This window comes from Solanum verrucosum, unplaced genomic scaffold (assembly GCF_900185275.1).
Source record: "Solanum verrucosum unplaced genomic scaffold, falcon-dt-bn FXZP01000049.1, whole genome shotgun sequence".
Lineage (NCBI taxonomy): Eukaryota > Viridiplantae > Streptophyta > Magnoliopsida > Solanales > Solanaceae > Solanum > Solanum verrucosum.
This window is the reverse complement of record NW_026020221.1, coordinates 8,904,763-8,932,753: the sequence shown is the minus strand read 5'-3', so window position 1 is coordinate 8,932,753 and position 27,991 is coordinate 8,904,763. Positions and strand designations below refer to the sequence as shown.

Genomic DNA, 27,991 nt, shown 5'->3' with positions numbered 1-27,991 from the left:
ACTAATATATGCATAACTCTTACGGGCTACCAAATGACCTAAATGACTATATATGTGATTCATGCCTATTTTGATGAATTGAGATAATGAGTTGAAACAGTAGGTCTTTTGAAAGCAATCCTCATCACAAAAATGTAATCTCATTATACCAAGAGGATATCAGAAACTGTAGCAGCATGTGTATGTTAAAGAGAGATTGTGTTCACATGTTTGTGATCAAAACGATGGGGACAAGCTGTGCAGGCTAAGAAACAGAGAAAAATCGATATCCTTGAAACACCAAAATTCACTGACCCAAAAATTGTACAATTCCAAGATGGGATCATGTGTTGCAGTTGTAAAAGAAATAACTTGCTGAAGAGCAAAAGCGCAAGAAAACTCCGGCAATATACAGTTCTGGGAAATGCCATGATCGCTCTTTCAAGATTCATGGTACTACCTCCGATCCAGATGTGTTTTTACTTGGGGAACGAAAGATGGAGTACTTAGCATCACGCCCAAAACAATCAAATCTAGGTCCATATTCTGATTCATCATCATCACTGTCGATATTACCAGCATTAGTCCTATTCTGGTTGGCTCTGCGGCGTAGAAGGAAGACGTTAAAGTAGTAGCTTACTAAAGACTCCCTGCTTTTGTTTGGAAAGAACTTAAAAACCTCATTCCAGAAACTTTTCTCCTCAGACAAAGGGTTCGACTTCACTATATCCTGAAATTTGTGTTCTTCTTCTCTTGACCAAGAAAGTGCAACTTCTTCACCAATAGAGTCAAATTTCCACTCAGAATAGGCCGATCCCAAATCAATCTTAAGCTTCCTCCTTTTCTCGGATATATGAAACTTGACACAGTCATAAGAACATCGAGTGTTGCAGCTACAGATATCTTGTCTTCCTTTACCTATAGGACCTCTGTCAACTAAGGCTCTTTTTTTCTCTCGTTTGCCTAGCGGCCAGATTCCAGTGCCCAGCCATTTAGAGTCACTTTCATAGATCTCCTCAATCGATTCGGGAATATCTGCTTGAAACTGTGGCCCAACTGGTATTCTCTTTCTGCGCTGCTTCCACCAAAAACCAATTGCCGACTCTGCAGAAGAACCGGTTAGTACATCGGCCTGATCCTCGTCATTATGAGAACTTGAAGGTGACGCAGAAAACTGCAGTGCATGCCTCTTTTTCAGATGATCTTTTGCAGATAGTACTCGCTGGCTGCATCTTAATCTTCCGGAACCAGAATTCTCATCATACATAGATGGATGCATCTTCTGTTTTATCTAAATGGCACAAAAAAATAATCTAAATTAAGCCAAAGCCCGGACCAAGTTTTTGATCTTCCATAAATTTTGGATGGTCACATAAACATGATGACCTGCTAGATAAGCAGAAATGCAAAGATAAAATAGAAGCTAAAGGGCAAATGATAAAACTCTCTGTACTGCAACTTTGTGCAATTGGGGAAGTTTTACTTTCAGTCATAAAAATGCACATAAACCAAGGGATGCTATCTCAGTTGCTAATAAAGTTAAACAATTAAACATGATCTAAGAGGCCTGCAATTGCAGAACACCTATTATTCAGTATTTCTCTATCAAGAACACCCACCTCCTGGCAGATCATTATGTTCTATATGAGAATTTAAATGAAAGCCTTTCAATTGTACCCTCTCCAAATTCTACTAATTCACCTACCAATTCTAAACAAATGATACGATACTATTTGGAAAATTGACATAAATCTTCCATTTCTCTTCACCTCAGTGCAAAATTTACAGTCCATTTCACCCTGTCCAATAGGATGAAATGATGATGATGATAATAACAATAATAATGTGTGGCATAGTGGTCAATAAGTGGGTCGGAAAATGGTGAAAGGTCGAAGGTACCCTGTGAAATTAGTCAAAGTGCATGCAAGCTAGCTCAGATTCCACGATTATGAAAATAACAATAATAATAATTTGCGAAATTCAGAGATATATAACAGTAGGTGGAATATGGTTCCCGGTTCATCCAATAGATGCCAAAATCATTGTACTTTGGTGCTTCTCCATTCAAACTCAAGCGTTTATCCAATTGGCAGGTTTCAATTTCATAGTTTCACCATTTCACTTTTCCTTCAAATATATTCTATCTTATAGCTATCACTACCTAATTAAGTATGACCGATGAAGAAACTCATCAATCTGTACCTATATACTTTCATTTTTTCAAAAAATGGCAAGTATATTATATATACTATCTCCAATCCATAATAAGTCATTTTTGAGAAATTCGTCCACCCATTAAGAAACCACTTAACAGCAACATTATTTAAGAGGCAACAAACTAACTTGTATCTCTTTTTCAATATTAATTAAGTAGTGCAGACCTTTAAGAAATTTTTCCATATATCATCATTTATTAGACAAGAGTAAATTTGGAGAGAGAAAAATTAATACCTTCTTTTATTTTAAAAAATTTCACTCATCTACCAAATTTGGAAGGTTACAAAATCACTTAAAGTGAACCAGAGGGAGTGCCATCTTAGTTTACATTTTGCTTTCCAGAGCCCTTCATAATGTTTCTAACAACTTTATCAGAAATAGAAGTGACATTCTTTTATTTTGAATAGTTCAAAATGTCGGAAATCATTCCACTATGAACATTCTATACAATTTTATCTCACTAATACCCATATAATACAAGTAAAACTAGCATATTAAACTTTGTATTCAGTCAAAAAAACACATTTTATGTTATGTAACCGGGAAAATAATAGTTTTAGCTCTCTCTAAAGCAATTTCAAACCTCCACAAGGATACTAACTAGACTACAGGATTCCGTAACTGTTCTTTGGGGCATCCTGGACTTCAATGGGCCTAAAACCACGAAGTTCAAGAGCAAAGTATAAAATTGTACTGAATTTAAAAATGACTAAGAATAGAGTATTCAAACAAAAATTAGTGAAGTGAAAACTTTCATTAAAGAAAAGTAAGAACACTTTGGTGCATGCTAATAGGGAAGGAAGAGTATTTTGAGAGGAAAATGGTAAATATTACTTTGTATTCAGTCAAAAAAACACATTTCTAATGTCACTAAATCATCAGAAGCTCAAATAGAGTTTTTCAATACATTTCAACACAGAAGCTCAAATAGAGTATAATTAGCAGTAACATATCAGTCTCAGTGATGACAGCATAATCATAAGCTTTCATTTAAAAATCCTTAAACTCCTCCTAATAAACTTGGGCCTTGGTGTGGCTAGGTTTTCCAACTATTGATTGTGTATTTGCTAGCTTGCCTTGAAGGTAAATAACCCAGTCAAAGATTATTCATTGTCCTAGCAGGAAATGTCTAGACCATCTTTACCCAGGTTGAAGTACATATGTCATGTGTTTTCTTCTCTTTCGCATGTCTATTTAACAACCTACCACAATTCGGATGAGTCAAAGCCATAACATATCTCTAAAAAAGCCAACTATATCTGTATTTGACAGAATAATATGGCTCCTATCCTTAACACAATATTTTGACCTGTCGTTGCTTTCCAAGAAATGTGTTATCTCATCAACTTATGAAATACACTTTGTTATAGCCTCATTTGGAGGATTTCATCCTATTATAAACACAATGAAACAGCTGCCCCTATTAACCTACATATAGATTATAGAACCTGCACATTGCATTCATAATGCCTCTTAATGCAACTTTAATTGTGCCTTTCTTGGTCAACTTCATAATTGAATATAAAAGCAAGGTAGTTTTATATATTGGGTGAAGATGTGGCCCTTAGGTCTAACTCAACCCAAAAGAATACCAATGATATAAAATTCCAATATGTAAGGTCTATGAGTAGTCTCATAATAGACTGAATAAAGTATCAATACGCATTCATACCTAGTTCACGAGGGAAGAACTGTCCAAGACCATATAAGGAGGCTACAACTCATTCCCTCAACCAGTATGGGACATTCCCTCACACACTAAGGACTCAAATGAAGTCTAGATTACAGAGACCCAACATTGAGAAACAACAACATGGATCAACAAGTTTGGCTTAGATACCATGTGAAGATATGGCTGGTGAGCCTAGCTCAATCCCAAAAGATATCTCATGAGAAGAGAATTGCTCAAAAGCTAGTGCAACCTTGGATCTTCTAGAACAAATTCAAAGTAAAAGTGATACAATTGAAAGACATGGATGAAGATGTCACACAATATCCATCACATGCCAAGCAGTTACCCCTCTCCCACCCACCCACATACCACCACCATCACTCACATACATGTGCATCAAAATGACCAAAAAGCAACAAATTATATCAACGAGTTGAACTCTCGACTCGAACTGAAGAAATAAGAAATTTTATAAAATAAATAAGGCATATATATACGAGTTGTCTGAAATAACTACTACTGAATACATAATGATATGAAGTATCAATCTCCAGGAAGAAACTAATGTACCTGCCATACTGATTGCTGAGCACATGGATCCACATCTTTTTTCAAAAGCATTTCATCTCGCAGCAGCAGAACCTGCTTCCAAACCACTTCAGTCCCATAATCCTTCCACTTAGACCTTTCTGGCAAAGTACCAATGGCAAGATCACAAGGATTTTTTGCAACTTCACTTACCCACTTCACCATATCCAAGTAAGATTCTCGCTTCCTCTTCCTACTAATGCAATCTTCCTCAACCATAGTGGACTTCGTTAACGACTCATCTGTTCCATTTCCATGCAGAACACTAACACTTTCCCTTCCCTTGACAGACTTCAAATGTTCTTTGTCATAGACAACACTCCTAGTTTCATCAATATCCTTTACAGTAATCACATTGCTGTCCAAATTACTTTGACCATCAAATTTCTCATTACTTTCATTCAACCCATCAAAATCCCGAGCCTCATCACCATCTGTAGTATCAACACCTTTCTTCCTCAATTTACATTTCCCATTTTCACCATCTTTAGCTTTTTCATCCGAAATCTTCATTAGAACCTTCTTCAGATCCAACTCAACATCCATAGGAACTCCATCCCCATCTGAACCCAAATCACATTTACTCACCTTACTCTTAACACTACTACCATCAATTTCCCTAACTCTCAACATCCATTTCTCTAATACACCCAAATACTTAACATAAACCAATTTCAAAGCCATCCCATAACTCGAATCGAACCCACAATCCATACCCACTAAACCCCACAACCCATTTTCAGAAACTCTTGGATACCCACCATTTTTCCTCACAACCAAGTAAAGCTTGAACAAATCCACTGATTTCCCATCACCCAACATCGGAGGTAATGGCCTATAACACAAACTCCCAGCAACTTCTTCCAAGCATATAGTAAAAACTTCTATGAACAACAGTTTCGCACTATCGTAATCTACTTCATTTTTCACAAGAGTTTCTGGGTTTTCGGGTTTTCTGAAGCTCGTTAGATTTGACCCATCAACTCTTTTCGACCATCCTGCCATTGATTACCAATTTCAGAATGAAAATAAATGCAGAATCAATATAAACAAAAATACTACCAAAAAACAGAGAATTTCCAACACTTAGTAAGCATTTCCATTCTTTCCAACAAGTGTACCAGTTAGAGAAAAAACTTAGGCGGAAAGATACGGATCTAGCAAGGGATTTTAGCTGTAAATTTTTGGGAAATTCTAGTAATACTCGCCTGCCTTCCTCCCTTCTTCAGGGAGAAGGAAGAACTAATGTTTTCCCCCTTTTTTCTATGCCAATTTTAGAAATGAAACAGTAGCTTTTATTGAAAAATGAAAAAATAACATTTTTCAAGAATTTGTGAGCAAAAAGAGAAAAAACTTACTAGTAAACTTTCTAAGCCACTTTTTTTTTTAATGAAAACCCGTAATCGCTATTTTTAGGGTGCGCACAGGGTAAAATTCCCGCTCCTATGCAATAGGAGCAAATCACATAAGAAAGGTAATCCGCACTAGGCAAGCCCGATGCGACGAGCTCGACCCAAAAGACAAATCCCTTGCCAGCGCAGGATTTCGAACTTGAGACCTCCAACATGAAATTCTCATGCCCAAACCACTAGCTACCCGAAGGGTCTAAGCCACTTTTAATTTAATCAAACACATAAACGAAGCTTATTTTTAAATTTGTACTTGGAATTGGTGGTATTATGAAATAATAATAATAATAATAATAATAATAATATAGTACTCCATGTAATCATAATTAAGTAATCTAGTTGATTATCTTATTAAAAATAGTTGTCATATATTAGTTACCCATGTTACTAAATATTTTTTAAAAAAAGAAACATTAATTAATTTTTTTTTTATATTACTCTTGCAATTAATATTTTTTAAAAGTGTTTACATTTATTTGTAAAATTTTCAAGAAGTTTTTTAAAGAGTAAATTAATAAAATCATATTCTTATTTATGATTTCTTAATAAGCGTATAAAAAATAATCAACTAATATGGAATGAAAACAGTAAATGACACACTTTTAAAAAAAAAAATGAGAGATGCTAAACAACTATCAAATTTTGGCCAGAATTTGACCAGAAATCTGAAAAGACTATTATAACTTTTTTCCTTCAAAATAAAATTAAATCTTGCTCTTTTCTAGTAAATTGTATATAGTATTTATTAGAAATAAGGGTCTGAAAAATACCTCAACTTTGGTCGGATTTGTTATTGCGATACTAAACTTTCATAAGGACATATTACCTCCCTAGACAATTTAATACCGTATTTTTTACCCCCTGAACTATTTAATAGTGTATTTTAAAGGTATATATGTGCCCACGTGGACACATTACTATTTATAATTTTGTATTATTTTTTATGTCCACGTGGGCTAATATATATGTTTAAAATACGGTATTAAATAGTCTAGGGAGTTAATAGGTCCTCATGAAAGTTTAGTATCGCAACAACAAATCCGACCAAAGTTAGGATATTTTTCAGACCCTTATCCCTATTTATTATGTTGATAAGATTAATTTTTTGCGTTCCACCTGTCAAAATATTTAACAAGTTTGTTTCTTCTTCAATTCATTTTTCTTCTCTTCGTCATTTTACTTCTTTTTCTTACCTTTTTTTTAAATTCTCCAGACTCTTTTTATAAAAATAAAAATAAAAATTGTGGAGTAAATTAAAAAAGAAACTAACAGAAATAAATATCTACTTTAGATCTCCAATAAAGCAATTCTATAAGATCACAAAAAAACACTATTTATGAAATTTAATTTCACATTTTCTGTATATAAATAATTAATACATTAAAAAAATTTATATTATAATTCAATTTTAAATACTATTTAGATTTTAAAATAAAACACTTACGCATTATGTACTGTGAAAATTCTATACTTACACTTTCAATGTAATTTATCTATAAATAAATATATTAAAATAAAATTATTAAACAATAAATTAAATTATAAAAAAATGTGAAGTTATCCTCACAAAATTTTAAAATGAAAATAAATTTTTCATTCATGCATTTGATTTAAAAATAATTAATATTCTTTAAAAAATGTTAAGTGACACCAATTATCTAATAAAATATATCAATTGTTAGTAGTAACTTTCTTTTAGTTTAAATACGTACATTATTTATAAAAAAATTGAATGTAACATTTATTATACGTAATCTCTTTTTATTTATTTATTTTGCCTTAAAATTATTTATATATAATTTAGATAGAGTTTCATTTAGGTAGAACATTCAATCTATACAATGTTTAGATTTTTTAGGAAATTAGAAATAACATTATTGAAGGATGAAACTTGTATGATTTGTATAATATAGAAGATGTGAATGTTTGATTTCAAAATATAAAGGGTGCTAAAAAAATATATAGAGAGAAGGGTCTATCTTTAACTGAATATAGTATAAAAATGTTTAGTGTAATTAATTAGGATTGATACTTATAAGATATATAATTTTATGATTTCTATATTATATTGACCTCTATCATGTATAAAGTGTTTTGACTTTTAACTTTTTTTATTGTATATTTATAATTTAAATTTTTAAACACAATAATTCATAAAATTATTTAACTAGAGCTCATAATAATAACAAATATCAGTAATAATTCATAAGTTATCAAGTTGGCATAATATAGAGGCGCAAGACTACAACATTAATGCTAAGCACTCTCTTAGATTGTTGTTAACTAGGGATATCACTTAATTATTTAAATATGTGATTTAATTTTTTAAAACATAATAATTAACAAATATGCAAACCTACAACATTAATGTGTAACTATCTTGGGTTGTCGTTAAATAGGATCGACACTTATGAACCATATGATTTTTATTATTTCTATAATGTGTCTATATCTATCAATTACTTACGTTATATTTTTTAAAAATTATTTAAAATGTATTTTAAATTTATTTATATAATAAATACAACAAAATTACTTAATTTTAAAATTCTTAATCAGTTTTAAAAAAAATACTAATTTGAGGAAAAAATAATAATAATATTGTGACTACAACTATGCATACTTAATATTTTAACATATAATTTAATTACAACTATATATATATATATATATATATATATATATATATATATATATAAAACAAAAAATAATACTAATAAAGAAAAAAACATATGTGACGAAACTTTGATCTAGTTCATGCTTAACAAATTTGTGTTGTCATTATCATTGGAGAATTATGAAAATGTTTTTCTTTCATTTTTTGTATAAAAGTTTATTTTGAAATCATAAAGAACTTTCTATATCTTTTCCGTGTTATTATAATTTTTCAATAAAACTCTATCAACATTTTAATCTAAAACATATTTGTATATGTCTCTAGTACTAAAATAAATAAATAAAATATTAATTTTAATGAGTCTTTATCCGTGTATGATGTGATTCATATACGGTCAAGAATATAAAGATAATCACATAATAGAGGAAACATGATGGTAATTTCAGTTTTCTTCATATTTCACTCACATACATTCTAAGTATAATCAGATAAAATATTTTTTTATTATTTAACTTTTTTCTAGAAAATCGGTGTGTAACAACAACTCCTTTAAATAAATAGGAGTAATTGTTTTGTCAATTCAGTTAATTTCAGATTTTTAATTTTGAGTATTATAGATATAAATTTTTAATATTTAAATTTATATATAATTTATCTTTTCACGATTAGAAATTATAAACTAAAATAGATAATCTACACTTTACTCTTTTTTTTTTTTTTTTATCATTTAAGAAATAAGAAATGAAAAATCAATAAACAAATAACTAAAAAGATGAAAATTTTGAAAGAAAAAGAGAAGAAGACACAAATGAAGTAAACAAATATTACTGTCACATTTTTTATTTTTCTTTTGTAAAACAATTTTCTTTTTAGATCTTGAAAATTTCAAGAGAAAAGAGTGGGTGAGACTTATATTTTTTTGGTGGATTTGTGGTTCCTTTTTCATGTTTAACTGTGAAATTATTAGTAATTAATCTCATTAATCATTTTCAATGTACTGGAAATATAATTGAAGAATATATTCAATATTTAAGTTAAAGGGCAAAAATGTCCAAAAATAAACTATTCCTTCCATCCAACAATAATTGTCCACTATATTAAAAATAGTTGTCCAACAACACTTGTTCAATTTAAAAAATCAAGAGATAATTTATTTTTTTGTGTCTATTTTACCCTTGCTATTAAATGTTATTTATCATCTACTCCCTCCGTCCCATATTATATGCCATCCCTTTCTATAAATAGTTGGTCCATAATACTTGTCATTTCATAAAATCAATGTATAAATTACCATATTATTTCTTTTTTACCCTTGTGAGTTATTAGCCTTGAAAATATACATTTGATCAACTTAGAAAAGTTAAGTAAATGTTTCATGTTCATTGGTTAAATTAATTAATCAAAATAAATTAATTCATATTTATTGATTGAAAATTTGAGTTCCAAAAAAATTATATAAGGGTAGAAGGGTAAAATTACATCATTTCTTAATGCAAGTGCAAAGTAAAAAAGTGACATATAAAATGGGACGGAGGGAGTAACACATTTCTCAAACATTATATAATAAAGTCAAAGGAAAATATAGTAATATTACCCCTGTTATTTATTATTTTTTTTAGGTGTATGTCAAGTTAATAGTGGACAATTATTGTTGGATGGAGTGAGTAGTTTGTAGTGTGTACACGTCTTTTTACCATTCTGGTCAAATTATGGCTAAATTTTTATGGCCAAAAGAATTTTCCCTTTAAGAATATACTCTCTCCGTTCCTTTTTGTATGTCATCCATTTTTATAAATAGTTGGTCCATAAAATTTATCATTTCATAAAATCAACGCAGAAATTAGCATATTGTTCCTTTTTTACCCTTGTGAGTTAATAGCATTGAAAATATGCATTTGACCAACTTAGAAAAGCTAAGTAAATAATTCATGTTCGTTGGTTAAATTAATTAATCAAAATAAATTAATTCATATTCATTGATTGAAAACTTGAGTTTCAAAAAAAAAAAAAAGGATAGAAGGGTAAAGTTATATCATTTTTTAATGCAAGTGCAAAGTAAAAATGTGACATATAAAAAGGAACGGAGGGAGTACTAGTAGTCTCCTAGAAAATGTAAAGTAGTTAAGAACTTTATTAAATGAACAATAAATATGGAAAAATGTTTCAACAATCTTCTTAAACTTTGAACAATTCATTTATTTTGAAATATTCTCAACAATTCACTTAATATAGTCATAGATTTCTAAAATATTTTTGACAAATTATTTTTTGGGAAGTTGCACCATTTGTTTGACCATAGTTTTTGAAAAAAATATTTGAATTTTTAAAGAAATATGATTATATCCGTAAGTTTTGAAAACTGTTAAAAATATCCTTAAGTTTATATTACACCCTCTGTTCCTATTGATATGTCACAATTTTGGATTTCATGTGCATTAAGAAACTAAGTAAGTTTACTATTCTACCCTTATTTAATTTTTTGGAACTCTAGTTTTCAATCAATGAATATTGTCACGACCCGAGCCTACACCCTGGGCATGGCCGACACTCGAGAACCATTGTTGGTCCCTAAGCGAACCCTCATTCTGGCTGACTACAAGCGAAAGACTAACTCAAAGCTTAAAAACTGAATAAAATTCATGACACTTACAAATCTTTAACTCAAATGAATAACTCTGAATAAAAATAGAATATTCAACTAGCCAACAATAGGCAACTCAAGTCTTTAATACATTTAATAAGATAAATGAAACAAACTTCTGAAACTCTATTATCTATCTGTGAAGCCTCTAACTGACAAAGATGAAAGTCGGGACAAGACCCACGGCATCCTAACAACTGATATAACTGAAAAGTAAATGAAATCCTCCGAAAGCAAGGAGGCTCACCATAGCTAACTCGAACTCCATGTGGTATCAACGAAGCTCTTGTTGATGATCCCGAATACCTAAATCTGCATCATGAAAAAATGCAGGCCAAATGGCTCTGTACATGGAATGTACAAGTATGTAAGGGGAATTCTAAAGCATAACATAAGATTGAAACTTGATAAAAAAGAAACATACTTGCCTCTTCTCAAACTTACTCAACTCAAGGGATACTCAAAACTACTCAAACTTTCTCAACTTAGAAGTACTCAATGATAGGATACTCAACTCAGTAATGAGGTTCTCAACTCAGTGAAACTCAATAATAAGGTACTCGACACAATGAAGCACAAATCAACTCGAGATACTCAACTCAAAAGTATTCAACTCAAGATACTCAACTTGAAAGACTCAACCCATGATGCTCAAGAATAAAACAATAGTAAAAGATGCAATATATATGGAAAGCTGTAAAACTGTAGATAGCAACTCAATGTATTGAAAAATACAATAATACTCAAGTGTATATAAAAATACAATATAACTCTATGGAAGTTTCTCTAACCAACAACCACCACTATGAGCCTAAGTGATGATATAACGTCTTGCCCACACTGCTAGAATTGTCATATACTTTGTCGTCATATAGAACGTCTTAACTAAGTGGATCCACTAGTCTATGCTAAAAAACACTAAGGAATCATTTAAAAAGTTTGATCCTTTCTACCCATGATAGATACATGGTTTATGGAGACTTGAGTTATTATGAACTCGTGTTCCCATATCGATGGTCAATACTACTCCCAAAATATACTCATATGTTTTAAAAACAAAACTCTTTCTATGATTTGAGATAATTACCCAAAAATCTATCTCTTAGAAGAGATGGTACTCAAACTGCTCAAAACTCTTTTGGAAATCTCAGTTTCCTCTCATCTTAAATGTGAAAACATTTACCCTTGGAAATACTTAGTTCTCATATATCATTTTAAATAAAATGAACTCAACTCTACTCTTTCTCAAAAACATTTCAAAATCATATTATAATATGATCATTGATGACTCGAAAAGTCATACAGCATAAACATTGATGATATATTTGTCATACTAATCATGTTTTAGAAAACTCTTTTCTCAAAACTCATCTTTACTTTCTCAAAACTCAATTTAAGAACTCAAGTGTTGGCTTTGAAAAGCTTTTAAAATTTATAACTTAAATCATAGGGTTCATGCAGAATTATGAGCATGAACTACTCAACTCAAGGACTCAAAGATACTTCTCATCTCAAGATTGTTCGACTTATAGGGTTCATGCGAAATTATAGGCATGAACAATTCAACTCAAGGGTCAAAATATCAATAAGTAACTCATGTATACGACTCTTCTACTTCTCATACTTACTTACTCAAAACTTAACTCAAATCGATGATAGATCTCAAAGGATTCACAATTGAACTCAAAGGCTTCCTTGAACTCTACTCTTAACGTGAATTATGAATTCAAGAGTTATGATTCGTGATATGAAGGATCTCGTGATGGTAAAGTAGACTCATGAATACATTCTTCTCATTCTCATACTCACTTGCTCGAGTCTTGAAACAAGTTACTAGAAGTTGTAGAAGACTCCTAAAAAAGACTCAAAGGGACTTTCTCAAAAATGTTCGAAAGAACTCTCAAACTTGACTCTAAACTCTACCTTGAATTGATTTATGAATTCAAGGTTGTGATTTGTGATAGGAAAGATCTCGTGATGTTTAGGAGTGTTTTTAGATAGTTAAACATGAGAAACGATTAAGAAATCACTGTCTGGAAGCAAGTCCACGACGCAGAGGTGCATTTTAATATTTGGTCGTGAAATAACTTTTGAGGCAGAGGGGTCCGTGACCACTCCGCGACGCGAAGAAAAAATTATGTGAAAGGAGAGGTAGGTCCGTGACGCGGAGCAAGGTGCCAGATTCGCCTGACTTTTTCCTTCTTCGTTTTCTAACCCCAATTCACCTAGATTTGACTTTTTTGCTCAATTTCTCTTTAGATTCAGATACCCAATCTATGTACACAAGAATCTACTCATAAATGACTCTACAATCAACACGATTTCCTCAAGAACTCAACAATCCCATCCTAACTCAAGAACGACAACCAATTTCAAGAACACAATTCAAAATCATCAAACTTTCAACTTTCTAGAACGAATTTCGCTGAAATAAACATGATTGGCGTGTGGGTGAACAAACCCAACACTATAGAAGCTTACATACCTGAAAAATCATCTTCTTGAAGCAATTTGAAGGAAAAATCTTGAAAGATGAATCCTAGCCTTAGTGTTTCTTGAATTCCTTGAGTGTAGAATTTTTGGAGTGGATGAGAGGGTTTGATTTAAGAAAACTAATTTTTCTACTCGTTTAGGGTAATTTAGATGCCCTCCTAAGGGTTTTTAGGACCAAAATACCCTTTAAGAAATAAATAAAATGAGATGGGAGTTGAAATAATTTTTCACTAGGCAGTGAGGTCCGTATTGGCTCCATAACTCGGAGCCATCGCGGAGCTGCTGCCAGGTTGGAGCGTCGTTAGTAATTCATTTATAACTTTTTACTTAGAGCTCGAAATTTAGCAAACTCGGTGGAGTTGGAAAGAGGATTCGAAGACCTTTCATTATCTATCTTGTATCCCCACCTAACTCATCCTGTACTAAGAGCTATGGTCGTTTGAAGTTCACCCAAAACTTATACCTTAAGCATAACTTGCAAAATTTCAGATTTTGCTATTTCCAATTTAGTTCATTTTGGAACTAAAGGTTCTACATCTAGTGACCTTAACACTCAAGAAATTTAAATTCCTAGGTAAAAATACTACTCACAACGAAGGATGGTTTGAGTCTCAGTTCGAAAATATTTCTGGGGTGTTACAAATATGAATTAATTTATTTTGATTAATTAATTTAACCAATGAAGATGAATCATTTACTTAGCTTACCTAAGTTGGTCAAATGTATATTTTCAAGGCTAATAACTCACAAGGGTAAAAAAGAAACAATATGATAATTTATACATTGATTTTATGAAATAACAAGTATTATGGACCAACTATTTATAAAAAGAGATGACATATAAAAAGAAACGGAGAGAGTATCATTTTATAATAAACATGTTGAGTGATAAAAATTAAACTCATAGATTATAACTTGCAACATGCTTATAAACAATTTTTATATTTACAGACATTTAACAAGCTCTATGAAACAATATCATTACATACTTGACAGTCCAATCACAACATTCACATTATAAATAGAAATATACTCCCTCTATTCCATATTAACTTAATTTTTGAACTTTTTTCATTGTTCAAAATAATTGAATTGTTCAAAGTTCAGGATGGATGTTTTCATATTTTTTCATATTTTTCCTTATCTTTAGGGTCTGTTTGGAAAGTCGTCTGATAATTGAAATTGGTGTATTTACTAGGATAGTAATTATCAGTCTAGTAATTACACTAACCTAGTTTGTTTGTCATAGTGTAATACATTGTAGTTACACATGTATTGTTTGGATGCACAATTATATTAAATTTTAAAAATAAAAATTAATTATTTAAAATTTATATTAGACAAATAAGAAACTTTATAAATGATATTAAATTGAATATGTAATTTACTTGGCCATTATCTGTTGACCAAGTAATTACATGGCCAACCAAACACGTCATACTATGTAATTACGCCAAATCAAATTATCACGTGGCTTTCCAAACAGACCCTAAATGAAGTTTGTTAATAAGTTGGGTAAACATTACGTATAATCCCACTATTTTTAAGGCATGTTTTCACATTTACGAGCTAACTTTTAGAAAGACGCGACTTTCTTGGATTTTCGTGTGTATTAGGCCAATGATCTGACGCCCCAGGGCACCCGATTTTTTTTCCGCAAAAAACTTTATGAAGACATCCGTAATGAGTTGAGGAAACATTACATATAGTTCCCCCTTTTTAAGAAATATTTTCGCATTTATGAGCCATATTTTAGGAACTACGCGATTTTATTAGTTTTTCGTGTGTTAGCCCATGGATCTGGCGCCTTGGGGCTCTTAAATTTTGAGAATCTCCGTAATGAGTTGGGGGAGCAATACATATAGTCTCACCATTTTAAGGCATATTTTCGCATTTACGAGCCAACTTTTAGAAATTACGCGGCTCTCTTCCTTTTTTTGTGTGCATTACAAACAGTTGTATTTTCATAGACAAATCTTTTCATAAAAAAATCACATTTTAAGTGACACTTTTTCATAAAAGAACACAACTATTTTGAACAAGTATATATATAATTTGGTTGTTTCATACTAGTCATACCATATACTAGTAAAAGAGAAACTCAACGACCACAATATCAAATATATTCTAAGAATTTTGTAGGTCAAACACAATATAAGAATGCCATTGAATCTCATATCTTGTGCTCCAAATTTAAATAGAACACTAAGTCTAATTTTATCTTTATCATAAGCAGAGAACCTCCACATTTTAATTATGATCTCAAAAATATTTTCAAATATTTATTTTCCATACTATCAAAATGCCATTGGAAACATGAAACCTCATTTGAAATATTATTCTACAAAAGAATTATAGTGCTTCAATTCCCTTTGACAATCTTTACACAATGTCAAAGTTCATTCCATAGATGCACCTATGTAGGCACAAAATCACAGACTTTAAGTCACTGGTCCTTTTTGTTTCTTGCAAATATATGTCTTGGAAAATGGTGAGACTATACGCAATGCTTCCCCAACTCATTATGGAGGTCCTCATAAAAAAATTTCAGAATTTTTTTTGGGTGCTCCAAGGCGACAAATTCATGGTCTAATACACAAGAAAAACCAAGAAAGTCGGTTAATTCCTAAAAGTTGACACGTAAATGCGAAAATATGCCTTAAAATAGTGGGACCATACACAATGTTTCCTCAACTCATTACAGAGGTCCTCATAAAGTTTTTCATAAAAAAATTTTGGATGTTCCAAGACGCAGATCCATGGACACATGAAAAATCGAGAAAGTCTGCTAATTGCTAAAAGTTGGCTTGTAAATGCGAAAATATGACTTAAAATGGTGGAACAATCCGTAATGCTTCCTCAATTCATTACGAAAGTCCTGTTAAATTTTTGCAGATAATTTTTTTTAGTGCTCCAAGGCGCCAGATTCATGGACTATTACACACGAAAAACCAAGAAAGTCGGCTAATTCCTAAAAGTTCCATCGTAAATGTAAAATATGCCTTAAAAATGGTGGGACTATACGCAATGCTTCCCCAACTCATTACAGAGGTCCTGATAAAGTTTTTTCAGAAATTTTTTTTGGGTGCTCCAAGACGCTAGATCCATGGGCTAATACACATGAAAAATTGAGAAAGTCAGCAAATTCCTAATAGCTGGCTCATAAATGCAAAAATATGCCTTAAAAATGAAAGGACTATACGTAACACTTCCCCAAGTCATTACGGATGTCCTCATTAAGGATTTTTTCATAAAAAAAAAAATTGTGCTCCAACGAGCAAGATTTATACACACGAAAAGTCGAGAAAGTCGGCTAATTCGTAAAAGTTAGCTCATAAATGCGAAAATATGCTTTAAAAATGGTGGGAATATACGCAATTCTTCGCCAACTCATTACGAAGGTCCTTATAAAGGTTTTTCAGAAGAAAAAAAATTGGGTTCTCCTAGGCGCTATGTACATGGCCTAATATACACGAAAAATTGAGCAAATCGGTTAATTTCTAAAAGATGGATCGTAAATGCGAAAATATGCCTTAAAATAGTGGGACTATACGCAATGCTTCACCAACTAATTACGGAGGACCTCATAATTTTTTTAGAAAAAATGTTTTGGGTGGTCCAAGGCGTCGGATCCATGGGACACACGAAAAATCGAGAAAATCAGCTAATTTCTAAAAGTTGGCTCAAAAATGCAAAAATATGCCTTAAAAATGGTGGGAGTATACACAACGCTTCCCCAACTCATTATGAAGGTCCTCATTTTTTTTTTCAGAAAATTTTTTTTTGGTGCTCCACGGCGCCAGATCCATGTGCTAATAATATACACGAAAAATCAAGAAAGTTGGCTAATTCCTAAAGTTGGCTTGTAAATGCGAAAATATACCTTTAAAATAGTGGGACTATAGGAAATGTTTTCCCAACACATTACAGAAGTTCTCATAAAGTTTTTTCAGAATTTTTTTTAGGGTGCTCCAAGGCGTTAGATTCATGGGTTAATACACATGAAAAATAGAGAAAATCGGCTAGTTCCTAAAAGTTGTCTCGTAAATGTGAAAATATCCTTTAAAAATTGTGGGACTATACGCAATGTTTCCCAACTCATTATGGAGGTTCTCATAAAAAAATTTGAGAATTTTTTTTGGGTGCTCCAAGGTGCTAGATCCATGGGCTAATTCACACCAAAATCTGAGAAAGTCAACTAATTTCTAAACATTGGTGAAAATATGCCTTAAAAAATGGTGGGACTATATGCAATGCTTCCCCAACTCATTACGGAGGTCCTCATAAAAAAAATTTAGAATTATTTTTTGGATGCTCAAAGGCGCTAGATCAATGGGCCATTAACACACTAAAAACCAAGAAAGTCAGCTAATTCCTGAAAGTTGACTCGTAAGTGATAAAACATGTCTTAAAATGGTGGGACTATACACAATGCTTCGCCAACTTATTACGGAGGTACTCAAAGGTCTGTCAACAAGCTATTTTTATACATATTTTTTCATATTTGTTTAAAACAAAATATAGATGATGTTTTTATGTAACTTTTAGTTTAGAATTTGAAAACTTAAGTTTCGAAAAAGACTTGTATGTATGTTATGATTTCTTCTGTTTAGATTATACGCTTGAACAAAATATTGAAAATAAAATTGATTCTAATAAAAAGATATGTTTTGATTATTTTAATATTCGAGTATTAGAAGAAAAAAAATAGATCATGAATTTGGTGGACATTTGGCCATATATAATTAGAAAAAAATATTTTTGCACTTTACTAGAAATTTTTAAAATTGGTGTTGTGTTTTGTTATATTTTCCACAAATGAGACAAAATAACATTTTATTTGAAATTCTAAACATGAAGGTAGTTGCAAAGTTTTTCAAATTCAGATTTCAACTTCAAATTTAATTTGAAATTATCATGGTCAGAATTATTTTTTAAATAAAATAAAAATTATTTCAGAAAGAAGACGGGTGACATTGTTCTTTTACTCCACATGAAGCACAGATAAATTCACTAATTAAATGATGAAAAAGAAAATATGATCTCTAAATTAGAGAACAACATCCCAAACAAATTTGATTGAGAACGTCATGTGTCACCCATGACATCAAGTCTTATTGGAGGGTCTATTTATAGTGAAACAAGAATAATTGTTTTATGGACATTTTGTTTAAATTAAGAGAGAAGTATTGAAAGTATTCTCAAATTTGATGCGGATTATTACCTTTAGTAGCTCCGCCCCTACACACGAGCTCCAAATATTCATAAATTGAAAGAAATGCATTGATCATAACATTGGCCAATTTGGCACACATTGTATTAGGAGTGGAAAAAATGGTTTAATTATAAAATTACACTTTTTATACATGGTTACCATTATTTTTAATAAATATATGGTAGATATTGAGCTCCTTCAATTTCTTTATATGTTTACTTCTTCATATTTTGAATCCTCTTGATGAAAATTCTAAATTCACCACTATTCATAAATAATATTAAATGAAGAAATTTTTACATATAAATATATTAGTAATTATTTCTTACTCTCGGATTATTATAGTTCAATTTTAGTTTAGTTCAAACCATAAAATATATGGGATTCCAAAGATGAAATTGGGAGAATTTTGGCCTAACTAGAAAAATGAAGAAAAAGAAGAAAGAAAAAGATTTGACTTAACAATGTAAGTCAAAATCAAACTTGATTACATCAAAGAAATTATGAGCTTATGGGTTATTTTCGTTTTATAATTTTTCGAGGTTTGACTAATTTAACATGAATTGACTTTTGCTGATTTATTATTGATTTATGCCTAATTTATTTGCATTTAATAGAGGTCTAAATTTGAATTATTCAAATTTTAAGTTATAAAGTATGTTTTTTTGTTAAGATTTCGCCACTTATTCGGTCCGATTCGATCAGATCCATGCGGAAGTCTTAAAAGCATTCAAACTTCAATTAACTCACATTTGCTAATCATTAAATTTTTGTATTTAAATGCCTTTAAGAAACGTCTTCCTCCACAAACCTGTAAGCTGATTTCTTCTCCACCATCTTTTACCACTATTTATTTTCTTTTGAAAAATAACATAACATCAAATCTTGTACCATTTTAAAATTTTATGTATTTTATTAATTAACTTTTGCGGGAAGATATTAGTTATGTTGTTGTTGTATTGTTTAAATTTAATACTTAAATAATTCTCAATTCAATGTATCCTGGCTTGTCTATATCACATTCCTTGGGTGCGAGTTTTCTTATTGTTAGGTTTCCTGGTTTATCTTTTACCACTCAATGGATGCTTCCTTATGTTCTTGTTGTTAGCTTTGCCGGTTTATTCTCATTTGTTTTGTTGCACTAAGAAAGATGATGGTCTTTTCCATGTTGGTGGCCTCACTGATTGGTCCCTCACCTCAAATTAATTACGGAAAAATTCCAATCCTTACATTCAGTTATTGGGTTGGTTTGGAGAATAGTGGAGTGATATATAGCTTCATGTGGTTTGATGATGAGCATACTAGACTAGACACACAGCTTCTGCCTTCCCGCGTTCCATGTCATTGTCTCAATCTCTCTATTCTCATCAACCTATATAGTGACTCAACTGCTGAAGAAATTTGAGACCAAGTATAGAATTTATCGATTCATTCCAAGTCCTATGTGCATGGCCATTCTATTTTACCTATTGACATGTGTCTAGGCTCATTGATTCTATTCGGTTGGCAAATGTATGTATAACAAGCACAAGGCTAAAGATTTCGGACCTGCAGTGGTGACTCATTGTGGGGAATTTCAGCATCTATTCTTGCTCTAGCTGGTGTCAAAGCTCCATTTTGCTTTAAAGTTTAGTCACAGACCACTTTAGCCCTTCCACTTAAGTTTTACAGTCTTTTGATTGTCTTTAATAGTCAAAATTAGGTTATTTCAGCTCAACATGTTATTTTAAGATATCTGTACTTTGTTATTTAGCAGTGTTAAAACAAGTTCTGTTTATATATATATATATATATCCTTGTTGTTTTCAAATTTATTGTGTATTTTAATAGCAACTTTGTTTCATTTCTATTGCACATCCAATGAAGTTGAACCTTTAAATCTTTAACATATACTTAGTTCACTACACAAAAAACAACCTTTAGTGGCAATAAATATACATATTAACAAAGAATGATAAAGTCTTTACTGGCATTAGTTAAATGTTATTGGATCCAATGTCGCTATAGGCTTTTTTACAAAGAGTGCTAAATGCCGCTAAAAATACATTTTTAGTGGCAATTAAGTTATTGTCGTTAATTAATTGCCGCTAAAGATCATTTTTGATATACTTTTGTTCTCTGGGGTGTCTATGAATAACTCACAATGTGAATGAAAATAAGGTGCAAATGGAGTCAGATACAAATATATATATTGTCTATGTTGGCCGTTGAGATTTGAACATGAGATGTCATGGTGCTCAATCCACTTTATCGATCACTAAGCCACACCCTTGGTTGCTAGTCATCTTTCACCTCTTTTTTGCTATCATTTTCATGTAAATGTTGTGAGCTCCATGGCCTGTACCTAAAACAGAATTGTGTTTTTTTAAAATTAATTTTCAGATTCTTTGTTTTATCATGATATGTTTAAGCATTTTGAAACTTGTATTATACTTGACTAAAACACTAAGAATGACATACTAATTTTGAATTTGGTTTGGTTTGAATTTTGGATTGGAACGGTTCATTTAACGCAGTTTTGTAGGTACCATTACGTATATTGAATTTGGGTCTTGATATCTTTAATATGTGATCAATGTTTTATTATAGATATTTCAAATAATTTTCATAGTTTGTTTGATTTACATACTAGTTGTATTTCACATTATAGTATAATGGTTGTTTATTGGAGAAGTAGTACATAGATGATTATGCACTGATTAATAATGAGATTTTTGTGTTTAAATAGTTTATTCCTACATTGTTAATGTAAGTAGATTCATTTCATATTCTATACTCTATGTAAAATGTGTTATGAATACAAGTTTTGATGCATATATTCTTTGCGTTTCAATTTTTTTATCATATTTTAACTTGACACAAAACTTAAGGAAAAAAAAAGTGTGACAACGTGGCATTTTGTTTGTATTTTTGTACACTTTTTTGCCTTACGTGACATTCAAACATCTCTCACGCACCTCAATTGTGTGGAGTCATGGAGTGTGTCACGTAAGCCAAATGTGTATAAAATTACAAAAATAAAATAAATGAATTAACTGTTAGAATAATAGAACCTTAATTTAGTTAAAGTGTATGTCTAGAATTTCGATCATAATTTAAGACTACTTGTGTATCAAAAGTAGTGTTAATTATTATTCCAAATATTCATGAATCAAATGACCCCTAACTATACTTTAAAATGAGAATTATGGCAAACAAAATGGTTGCCACAATTATTATTTTTCTATATTAGCTATATGGAAGAGCATCGTATGTAGTCAAATCTTTACACACTTGTGTGGTGAAAATTTGAAGAGGACTCATCCAGTACAACAATAAAGAGAAGGCAAAAAGAAAAGCAAAGTCAATTTTCTTCACGGGCAACAACAATGGCAGCGTTCCAGTTCAAAAGTTCCCACATGATCACGCAGGGACTCTCTAGAAAATTGAAAAGAGAATCACAATTTAGCCACCCAAAAAGGAAAAGACACCAAATATCCATTTACTCTTCTTCTTCTTCTTCTTCTCTTCTTGTTGTTGGGCAAAAAAAGGGGCTTTTTTGATTTAGAGTGTTATAGTTCAAGATTCTTCAACCCCTTTTCTTGTTTTGATTTTCAGATGTCTCTTGATTCAAGTTCAGCTGATCATGGTGGGCACAGTAACATAAGAGGGGTTCCAACTCATGGGGGTCGCTATGTTCAGTATAATGTGCACGGCTCTCTGTTTGAAGTTTCAAGAAAATATGTTCCTCCTATTAGACCTATTGGTCGTGGAGCTAATGGAATGGTTTGGTAAGAAAAGAAATTTTTTTCCATCTTTTTATATGCATAGGTTTTAATGGCGTAACTAGTAAAGTTGTTGGGGTTCATGCTGTGTAAACAGTCTCTTGCAGAAATGCAGGCTGTGTGTACTTTTTGGACCCTGGGCATAGCGGGAGCTTAGTGCACCGGCTGTCCTGTTTTTAGGTTTAAACTCTGTATCTCTTTTACCCTTATTAGTTATATAGGTATGTGAATTTTTGTGTGTTTACATAAATAGTGCTCTCTGAAGAGGAGCAAAGCTTGTCCCTGCATGGAGATTAAGTTTGTTTACCTTGAGGTTATAGCTTCATCGTTTCACCTATTACTTGGTTTAAGCTCTTTGTGATTGTTGTCTAGAGGTGTCCAAACTATTAATTACTCCCTTTGTTTTGTTTTAGAATCTTAAAAATAATGATATCAAAACTCTTTTAACTTTAAACTTCTCATTTTACGACATGGATATGTTTCTGTAGTCGTAGAGCAATGTCATGCCAAAAAATCTTTCTTTCTTTCTCAAACTCTTTGCCTAATTGAAGACGATTATATAAAGTGAAATTGAGGGAGTTTCATTTAGTTCAAACGTGGAAGATTTCAAAATATTTGATAATTGAAGTTGGATCCAGTGAATTTGTAAGATTGTGTGGTTGATATGTGAAAAAACTGAATCAGATCATGCTCAGCCATATCTCTGTCTTATGAGAGAAAGAGAAAGAAAGAGATGCTTAATGATGTTCACTTCTTCAATTGGTCATTTCCTAATACAACACTGCTATAAGGTCTCTTATGATGAGTTTCCATTAGATTTTAGTCTTTATGACACTGAAGGTATAGGGGTATGGTTGCTTCTATGTTACCATTCGCATGACTAGTATCTGCTCAAACTCACTTTTTCCTTGTATATTCATGTCCTACCAATCTAATGTAAGCTCTTGGAAGTTGCAGTATGGTCATGATATACATGATATATCATGTGACTTTGTTGAAGCTTAGGTTATGCAAGTTTTAGAGTATTTAATTAAATTTTTTCCTTGTTGCAATTAGGATCTTATATGTTGCACTTATCCTTTATGATATTGTTTCTCCTCTATTTTTTTACTATGTGACTGTAAACTGCATGTTAATATATATATTTTAAATTTTGCTGCAGTGCTGCTGTGAACTCGGAGACACGTGAGGAAGTAGCTATTAAGAAGATTGGGAATGCATTTGATAATGTAATAGATGCCAAAAGAACATTAAGAGAGATAAAGCTTCTCAGTCACATGGATCATGAGAATGTGAGTATTGTACCTTTCCAGAAATCTGAATATTGCACCCGTGCCCCTTCGACCAATTCATCTTCATTTGTCTTTGCCTTGTTTATTCACTAAAAAGTTGACATCTATCACTACTTCCCTCTTGTACTTTTACATGTGGTTTTTCCCTTCTTCTTTTTTTTGCTGGATGTAATATACATGGATTTGATTTTGTTTTTCTCTGGAGTGGGGCTTTTGAGGTGTATGCTATATCACTAGAGTAGGCTGAAGAAAATGATGCAGGCTAAGAAGGGCAATGTGAAAAGATGAACTTAAGGCCTCTAAACAATCTATCGTATTTTCAGAGGTTCTGATACCAGTGAGAATTGGCATCACCAGTTATATTCATACCTTTCATGTATAATGTTGGCGGAAAAGAGAAAAAGATAGAAACAAGAACATAATGAATATTACTCTGAAATGGTAGACTAGGCAATAAAATTGAATATTACTGTCGCCTCCCCCTCTCCATCTACTGCCTTCAGTCGGAAAAGAGAGGCGTAGAAACGAAAGGGAAGTTGGTATAAGTATATAATTTTAGTGTTAAGAAAGTACAAGTTTGAAGTGAATACTTCTTTCAAATTTACTATTTCATTGTCAAGTTCAACTAAGGCTGGGCACCGGACCGGAACGAACCGGTATCGGACCGGAACGGGACGGTTTGACCGGGTTGTTGACCGGTACCGGGATGAACCGGACCGGAACTACCGGGATGGAGGCTCAGTTCCGTCCCGTCCCACTATATACCGGGATGGAACCGGGACGGACCGGAATGGACCGGAACGGAACGGGATGGGATAAACGGGACGACACATATAGCTATTTCAAAAAATAATTATTTTTTTTGAGTTATTTTGAATTACGAAAATTCGAATGTTTTTTTTATTTTTCTAAGTTATATTAGTTTATAGTATTTAAGTTTTAAAATTTATAATAATTTTACTTAAGTTTATTTTAAAGATTTTTTTTTAAATTTTTACGTATATAAGTTTGTAAGTTAAGTTTAATAAAGTTTTTTTTTTTAGTTTTTGAGCTTATGTAGTTATGTTATAAGTTTTAAAGATTTGAATCTTTTGAAGTTTATAAGTTATTAAGTTATACTTATAACTTGTAAGTTAAATAACTTAAGTTTGTAATTTTAAAAAAATTAAATAAACAAAAAAGAAATGCTAATAAAAGTAAATAATGACAAAAATATTATTTTTTATTTTAATTAAAAATGATTTACCAAGACCGGACCGGACTGGTACCGGACCGGACCGGAACGGAACCGGAATGAACCGGGATGAACCGGTACCGGTATACCGGTACCAAATCATGGTACCGTTCCGTTCCGTGTACCGGTTCAATGTATCCCATCCCGTCCCGAATACTACCGGACCAGAACGGACCGGAATGGTACTGGAATGGTACTGGTACAACCCGTTCCGGTGCCCAGCCTTAAGTTCAACCCATTTGCTAAGGTTAAGATGATCTATTTTTATTTTAATTGTAAGATTTGCCATTTGAAAAATGGGAAGCATGTGCATTTATCATAACTAATTGATTATCTCTGAGTACTGTTCTTGTACTTTTAGAATGCTTAATATTTTAAGATCTTGTGGAAGGTGATACAGAATCCCACTTACATGCAACTTTTTCCAAATATGCAGGTGATTGCAATTAAAGATGTTATACGGCCTCCTCAAAAGAAGAATTTTAATGATGTGTACATTGTTTATGAACTAATGGACACTGATCTTCATCAGATTATTCATTCCAGCCAACAGCTGACTGATGAACACTGTCGAGTAAGCTACACTTCATGTCGTGCACTAATTCCATAATTGTGATTCTTCTTATCTAACCAGCTAGCTGGATTTATTATTTGTTGTATAGTTCTGAATTAGAATCTAATTCATAGCAATGAACCTTGGAATTGTTGGCTTGATACACCCTTTTGGGATTTTATTTAGATTTCAAAGCAATAAACACTTGTCTGGTGTCCAAACAGACTATTTTATATTACGACTTCCCATCTTGCGCAGATTCTTAATATTCATTTCTCTTCCAGGATGCATGTAAAGATATAGATTATTGATGATTGGTTCAGAATCACTAGAGAATTTCGGAAGATAATTTTCTTATGGCCTGTTTTAACCTTGCTTCCTTCCTCTGTTCTTCGAAACTGTTAGGAACAATCTGGCAGTATTTTGTTAACCCTGAGTGATATATTCTGTATGAATTATCCTATTCCTCCCAGGCACATTGCTCTTAAAATTTTTCTAGCTGACTGTCGTCTCCTTTGCTGAGTTATATAGTGTTCCACATGAATAATATAAGGGATCTAAAAGGGTTTAAAAGGTTATGGGCTGCTTCACCTATTTTTTAAAGGTTTTTGGTCGTATATTCATATTTAATTACCTGACAACTATGCATATTGTCCACATATTGTACATCAGATCTAAGAATTACAAATATATACAGTCAAATTTTATTGTTGTTTCATATTCCCATAATAATGTGCATTTGTTTGGAACTTATCTTCATTTTTATACAACATTTTATGTGGTTGTCTTTTTTGATTTTGTAGCATTTTCTGTACCAAATATTGCGAGGACTTAAGTACATTCACTCTGCCAATATCTTGCATCGTGATTTAAAACCCAGCAATTTGCTTGTCAATGCAAAATGTGACCTAAAGATTGGAGATTTTGGGCTAGCAAGGACGACAACTGAGACAGATTTCATGATGGAATATTGTGTGACACGCTGGTACCGTGCACCAGAGTTGCTACTAAATTGTTCAGAATATACATCGGCAATTGATATTTGGTCAGTGGGTTGCATACTCGGTGAAATATTGACAAGACAACCCCTTTTTCCTGGCAGAGATTACGTACACCAGTTGAGACTTATCACTGAGGTATACTAGTAGATAGCATTTGTAGTTTCTGAATTCATGCATCATCCTAACAGATACCTTAGCTTAAGCAGGAGTATGTCGAATAATGATGGAATCTTTGAACAAGAAGAGCTCCATGTTTGATCTCTCCTTCTGATCTTTGTTTGTTTGTTGAACTTTGTGCACCTTTATCTACTTATTTAGGATTTTCTGTTGGTTTGCATGCATTTAGAAGTTCCTTTTGGCTTGGAGCTGAACCAGTTCAACTGACATTGCTCTAATTGGCTTTTTCAATAGCTCATAGGCTCACCAGATGATGCCAGTCTTGGGTTTCTCCGGAGTAATAATGCCCGGAGATACGTTAGACAACTTCCAAGGTACCCAAGGCAACAATTTGCTGCCAGATTCCCAAATTCATCTCCCCGAGCTGTAGATTTGCTTGAAAAGATGCTCGTCTTTGATCCAAGCAGGCGTATTACTGGTAAAGAATTTGCGATGCATTTTTGCGTATTAAGGCTCATTTCCACACAATCTTTCTAAATTTACTGAAATGCTAGTGAAAGTTGAAAAAAAGGACTACAACAAGATTTTCTGGTTAATAGCCTTTTTTCTGGATTATTGCAGCTGATGAAGCTCTCTGTCACCCATACTTGGCACCTCTTCATGAAATCAACGAGGAACCTGTTTGTCCGAGGCCTTTCAGTTTGGATTTTGAGCAGCCATCTCTCACTGAAGATAATATCAAGGAGCTCATCTGGAGGGAAGCTGCAAAATTTAATCCTGATCCAACTCATTGAAAGAGACGTGGTTATATGATGTATACAATAAGCGTTTGGTGACATAACTTCTCTAAAATAGTGTATTAGATTTGTAATGTTCCCCAGTTAAGATGACTGAATAAATATGGTGGAGCTATTTGGTTCAAGAAATTGTTAGTGGCTTAAGTCAGAAACTTATTCTCTTGTTGTGTTTGGTTTATTGGTGTTGTATAAAGAACCTAAAGAGTAGCCTGCAATCAGTTGGTTCTAAATACTGACTCCTCCTTGATGCCAGATTCTCTCTGGCTTATAGAACTGAACATTTTACCTGTTCAAGTGGTTTGACATAACATGGAAAATTGTTCATGTGAGAATGGACAGTGAACGAACGAGTTTTGAAGTTGTATGCCTATTGCAGTGTTTTGCATGTTGATAAGAATCTCT

At 32.1% G+C, this 27,991-nt stretch overlaps 2 protein-coding genes across 2 annotated transcripts; one reads left to right on the top strand and one right to left on the bottom strand.

Moving 5' to 3' along the window:
• Positions 1 to 183: 183 nt before the first annotated feature.
• On the bottom strand, positions 184 to 5,478 carry LOC125830966 (AT-rich interactive domain-containing protein 1-like). The gene is made up of 2 exons (XM_049510155.1): positions 4,439 to 5,478; positions 184 to 1,270 (listed from the first exon to the last, which is right to left on the bottom strand). Exons 1-2 carry the CDS (start codon positions 5,459 to 5,461, stop codon positions 428 to 430), a joined length of 1,866 nt encoding a protein of 621 aa, XP_049366112.1. The 5' UTR covers positions 5,462 to 5,478; the 3' UTR covers positions 184 to 427.
• Positions 5,479 to 22,427: 16,949 nt separating this feature from the next.
• On the top strand, positions 22,428 to 27,955 carry LOC125830980 (mitogen-activated protein kinase homolog MMK2-like). The gene is made up of 6 exons (XM_049510175.1): positions 22,428 to 22,601; positions 23,758 to 23,887; positions 25,558 to 25,695; positions 26,478 to 26,810; positions 27,087 to 27,270; positions 27,414 to 27,955. The coding sequence occupies exons 1-6, from the start codon at positions 22,429 to 22,431 to the stop codon at positions 27,584 to 27,586; spliced, it is 1,131 nt and encodes a 376-aa protein (XP_049366132.1). The 5' UTR covers position 22,428; the 3' UTR covers positions 27,587 to 27,955.
• The last annotated feature ends 36 nt before the right edge of the window (positions 27,956 to 27,991 follow it).